Source organism: Trichosurus vulpecula, chromosome 4 (assembly GCF_011100635.1).
Source record: "Trichosurus vulpecula isolate mTriVul1 chromosome 4, mTriVul1.pri, whole genome shotgun sequence".
Taxonomy (NCBI): domain Eukaryota; kingdom Metazoa; phylum Chordata; class Mammalia; order Diprotodontia; family Phalangeridae; genus Trichosurus; species Trichosurus vulpecula.
Genome location: NC_050576.1, coordinates 258,930,930 through 258,936,432, shown reverse-complemented (window position 1 = coordinate 258,936,432; position 5,503 = coordinate 258,930,930). Strand labels below are relative to the sequence as shown.

Sequence of the window (5,503 nt, the reverse complement as noted above, 5' to 3'; positions counted from 1 at the left end):
ATCCAGGAACAGGTACCAAAGCAGAGGCTAAGGAGAAATGTGATGTTAGAATTAGCACCCAAGCACCCCCATCATTCCCAACATCTAGCACAGGACCTAGTACACAGTAGGTGCTTAATACTTGGTTGGTTGATATAAGGGCACATAAATGGGAATAAGTAAGATAGTAAGGCCTCTCATGAAATCTAAACTTCAGCTTTCTAGTTAAGTTTTTGTGTAAGACAAGTTAGTAACCATGGGAAGACAAGTTAGTAACCGTAGGATCCCCCGATAATAAAAATAGGACACAGGATGCTCACAATTGATTGATTAAACTACTTGGTTACTGGCACTCCTGTCTCTAAGCCCACTTTGAGCATTCTCAGGTTAGAGACCTGCTCAGTAAAAGTCCTGTTAACAGATGCTCCTGTAGGGATCACACAGCCCCATTGCCCAGAGGCTGAAAGGGACCCTAAAGCACATGTAATCCAATGTCCCATTTTACAGAGCAGGAAACTGAGACTCAGAAAGGTGAAGAAGTCACTTGCTCAAAGTCACTGAGATAGCAAGAAGTAGGTCTTGGACTTGCTTCCTCTGCCTCCCAATCCAGTGCTCTCCAACCTCAGAAGAAAGGAGCCCCCAGGAAAGGAGAAACCCTCAACAGTGAGAAACCAAGTATCTAAACTGAGGGGGTGGAAAAATCTAGCACAGCAGTTCCTGCAAACATTTGTTGGAGAGGAGGGGAGGAGAAAAGAGAGAGGATAGGAGAGGAAAAGAGAATAGGAGAAAAAGGAAGAGAAGAAAGAGAGGGAAAGAGGAGACTGGAGGAAAAAGAGCAAGGGAAGGAGGTAAGAGGAAAGAGGAGATAAATGGAGGGATAAGCAGAGGCAGAGGAGAACCAAGACTTGTTAAAAAGGTGTTTGAGAATTAAATTAATCCAAGTTCCCTTTATTCTTTCTTGTGGTAATTAGTCCTTAGGCTCTAAAAGTTTCCTTCAAACTGTGAACAGGTCAGTCCCATGTGCCCCGGTTTCTTTCAGTTAAGTGTTTGGGTTTGGGCTGACTCACAAGAGGGTGTAAATTGGGGGAAGGGACAGAACAAGGAGGGCAGGAGCTGGGCAGTTAGGAAGCAATGATATAAAACAGTTCATCTTAGCTTCTAACTGACACTCGAAGACAATTAAGTGCAACTTGAAAAACAACATTTTATTAAAGTGTAAAAGTACAATGCCCTGACAACACTACAGCTTCCTAATGCTATAAAAATCTCATTTCCAACATTTTAAAATGGTCACCTTGATTCTCAGCTTTCTGTCCTGGGCAAAGACCTGTGCTCTAGACATATCAAAACTAAGACATTTGTTGTTTAAGATAGCAGCTGCCACCCCATAGTGGATGGAAAGGGTTGTGGCTTCCCAAATCAGCTTCTGCCCATTGCCATTGAGTTCCAGTCGATAAGCAAAGTTCTCTGCTTGCTCCTTGGTTCCAATGAACAGCACAGTGGCAAAGAACTGTGGATGGTCCTGGAACTTGTCTCGTCTCTCCAGCACCACCATGAAGTCATGGCCTAAGCAGGACTGCATCACCACCCAAATGTTGTGGGTTGGCACATTAAAGTTGTCAGCAAAGAAGGTGATATTTTTCCCTGAAATGGTAACAATGTCCTTGTGAGCATGATTGAGGTGGGACATCAGTTCTTCCAGGCAGCCCTGCCATTCACAAGAGCTACCAGGGCAAGGACAGGAGCATAGAGGGTTTTCATGTTCAGCCGTGGCATCCTAGAAAGAGAGACACATATCCTTGAGTCATTCAGCATTCTCCAGATATCTCCTTTGGCATTTCTATGTGGAAGTTGGGAGTGGGATTGTTATACTGACAGCGAGCTAGACACGCCACAGAGTATAAGTTTTAAATGGAGAAGTTAGGCGGCGGCGTCCGTTTAGGGGCAATTACCAGCCCAAATCAAAATGGCCAGGAGTTGGGCTGAAGAAATAGTATTTATACAGGAAAAAAGCAGGATACAGTGGTTAATTATGTCTTGAAGTTTTCATGTTATTTTGCAGACTCAGCAAGCCTGTGTTATTTCACTTTTTATGACCATGATAAAATTAGAGGAACCTCCTGATTAGATTATAAATACAACATATCAGATAGCTGACAAAGTGTCAACTTAAATTACAACCCAGGATCTCTGTGCCCAACTTGCCACAATTTCCCACAACATGGTATATGCTCAAGATAAGGCAAAAGTCATCTAATTCAAGATAATGTCTAGGGCTGAGGCTTTCATCCTTAACGGCCATAGACAGACCAAGGGATGCTCTAACTTGGTCTGTTGACACAAGATAGAGACATCTCTGAGCCCACTCAGTGAAACAAAGGAAGATTGTTAGCATCAGGCTTTTTCTCTAGTTAATTAGCTTATATTCCTTCGAACAGTCATGGGGCCCAGAGACACTTACTGAACGCCAAATGCAGGAACTAAGGCTTGTTTTTCTTATGCAGACTGGATTTTTAGTTAAGGCTGAGGGCAGGGTTCTCCTTGATTTCTCCAGTACCACAGGATATAGAACAAGGAGGGCCAACCCTAGAGTGAGGAGGACCTGGGTTCAAGTCTTACCCACACAGACTGGGGCTGGGTGGTTATGAGCAGGCCAGTAAACCTCCTAGTACCCTAGGCAACTTGCAAACAGGGACTGTCTCATTCTTTTTACTAGTATTCCCAGCATCTAGCACAGGCCTGATTTCAAATCCAAACTTTGCTCCTTACTATTTATGTGAGGGAGGGAAAAAGAGATCTTCGTTATCCCAAACTGTGACCAAATGATACCAGTACTTCCTGCTCCTGAAAGTCTTAAATTACTGGTGAATGCTACAAAAATGAATTTGCAGCCACAGATTACCAAAATCTAACCCCATATAAGAATATCACCATTAATCCCAGCTATGAAATGGCCCATGAAGATGCCTAGTCTCTCTACTCCGGACATTCAAAAGTATTGGAGTGTTTACATAAATTCTAAGTAAGGGTTCATTGTCACTAACCTTTCTGAGCTGAGTTTCCTATTCTGTAAAATGGGAGTAACACCATCTGTAGTACCTACTTAGGGCCCTTGTAGACTCAAAGGTGATAATTTAGAGAAAGCCCTTTACCATAAGCTGAAAGAGTGTGGTGTCTTTTCTTATCACTATTAATGGGATACAGTCTCTGGGAACCCCCTTGAACTCTCTTTGAATCTTTCCAATTGATCTGGGCTTCCCCTGAGGCCATAAGCCTTCCCTTAGGGCTAGACCCTTAAACTAGCCTAGCCCCCCATTGTCTGTTATCTGCAAGTGGCCTCGAGCTATTTCTCACCCTAAATATCTTTCCTGGAGTCTGACCTATAGTCACCACAGTCCCATCAAGATCCTCCTTAGACTCAAGACCCTCCCTAAACCTCTCCTCTGGTGACCCCAGACCACTTGAACCACCCCTACATCACTCCCACAATCTTTCCGTATGTAAGTCTCATCTTGTCTCCATGAAGAGGCTCAGATTCAATCTAGCTCAACTGAGATTTAATCTGGTCCGCTGGAATTAGCCTCAAATACTCAGGCTCCCCAAGAGTCTCCCTAAAACAGACTGTGAATCTTTAATAAACTTTTCCTTTGGCTGATAAGCTTGAGTCGAATTCATTCGGCAGGACTCCGCGAGTCGTGTGTATTTGGGACTCTCAAGCACCCCTAAAAACACATGGTTCCCAAATCTCATCATTTTGGTTAACCTCATCACTATGATGGAATAACTGGCAAAGTAATAAAGCCTAATGTGTTAATTCAGAAGTAATTCTAAAAATATTATATTTATACCCAAAAAAACTCTCTAGGGCCCTGTTTATTATATATAACTACTTGAAAACTTACAGAGCACTTCCCCTAAGATGCGTAACACCTTTTCCCAGATCAAGGAAGGAGAATTAACCAACTCCTGTCAAACCATGGCACCAGGAACTATCTTCCCTTCCAAGCAATTTTGAACATCTCAATTCAAAATTTTAGTAGCAGCCTCCACAGTGCCAACAAGAGTGTATGTATCACCATGTGAATTCCCCAAAATAACCCAGGAGGGAACAGAAGCAGGGTGGGAGGGTGGAGAGAGAAAGAGGAAACAGGTTCAGTGAGATTAATCGATTTGCAGAGGGTCACAGCTATTGGTGACATTTGAACCCAGGGCTTCCAGACTCCAATTGCAGAGCTCTATCTCATGTGCCCCCACCCCAGGTGACGGTCGTCATTCGCCTGCCTTTCCTTAAGGGTCATCTGGAGCAAGCACCGGCCCCAAGACACGCAGCAGCAGAAAGGTAGTAAGAGTTTCCAAGTTGCACCTGGGGTTTACTTACCTTGCAGGGAAACAGCACAGCAGAGGCCACTTTTTCCATGGCCAGGTTCCTGATGCTAGGGGTCAGGGATCCCCGGCACGTCGGGCAGCGGCTCAGCTTCTGGCGGCATGGGTTACAGACCAAGTGCCCGGCCTGGCACTGCAGGATCGGGGGCAGGACATATTTAAAACAGACTGGGCATTCGAAGAGAGAAATCAGCTCGCGGTGCTTAGGAGAGAGCCGCCAGCCACCGAGAGTGCCCGAGATCACTGGGTCTGGGTAAGCTTTGGGTGAGCCAGGTCCGGCAGCCGAGGTGGTGGCGGAGGTCAGGGAAGCAGCTTGGGACAGGCCGCTCCTTGCGTTGCAAAACGACCCTGAAAGTGTGGGCGCGGATCGATCCGACAGAGAAATCAACCCACTCGCTCCCTGCTGGGATGGCGTCGCCCCCTGCCCTGCGGTAGCAAGATTGGGGGGGAATGGAAACCTGTGCCTCTGAGGAAGCGTCTCTGGAAACAACCACAGCACATCACTGGAGTTATGTGCTGCAAGGCATAGTATGGCATTCTGCCACATCTCGGGGTTCCCTGTGTCTCCCAATGCAGCTGCCTCCGACCGGCCCATGGAGCCTTGTGCATGCATTCTCCTCCCTCCAGCCGGCCAGCGACCAGCCTACTCACCCCGGCCACGATCAGTACCACCTGCCTGCACCGTTCCAGCCTAACCAGGAGCCAAAGCCGTGCCTGAAGTCCACCCACTTCAGGGAACATGATATGAGGCAAGAGACCAGGGCGAGTGACGCCAGGGACACGTATGTAATCCCGCCCAGCCGTTTCGCTGAGGGGACTGGCAAGGGCAGGTTGCCCACAGAGCTTGACTCCGCCCAGCTTCGAGGCGGGGCGTGGACTGAGGCGTTCGCCGCCTTGATGAGGGAGGGAGGGGCACTGGTTGCCGTTCTGGCCAAGTTTCCTGGCTGCCCCGGGAAGCTGCCCTGGGCATTGAGCGGCTTTCCTGCTTAGAGGCCGCGAGCCGTCGAATGCCAGAGTGGGGATTTCGCGTCTCCGGGTTTTAGCTGCTTCTAAGCTCGAGAGGGAGGGAGCGAACGCCCCGACACAGCCCAGCCCAAGGCTGGCCCCCCTGGGATTCAGTCTTCCAAGATGACTGATTTTG

The 5,503-nt window shown here is 47.4% G+C and overlaps 1 protein-coding gene across 1 annotated transcript; it reads right to left on the bottom strand.

Annotated features, from left to right (window-relative positions):
- Positions 1 to 1,214: 1,214 nt before the first annotated feature.
- On the bottom strand, positions 1,215 to 4,909 carry LOC118847075 (E3 ubiquitin-protein ligase SIAH2-like). Its single transcript, XM_036755693.1, has 2 exons — positions 4,358 to 4,909; positions 1,215 to 1,756 (listed from the first exon to the last, which is right to left on the bottom strand). The coding sequence occupies exons 1-2, from the start codon at positions 4,907 to 4,909 to the stop codon at positions 1,247 to 1,249; spliced, it is 1,062 nt and encodes a 353-aa protein (XP_036611588.1). The 3' UTR covers positions 1,215 to 1,246.
- Between the last annotated feature and the right edge of the window lie 594 nt (positions 4,910 to 5,503).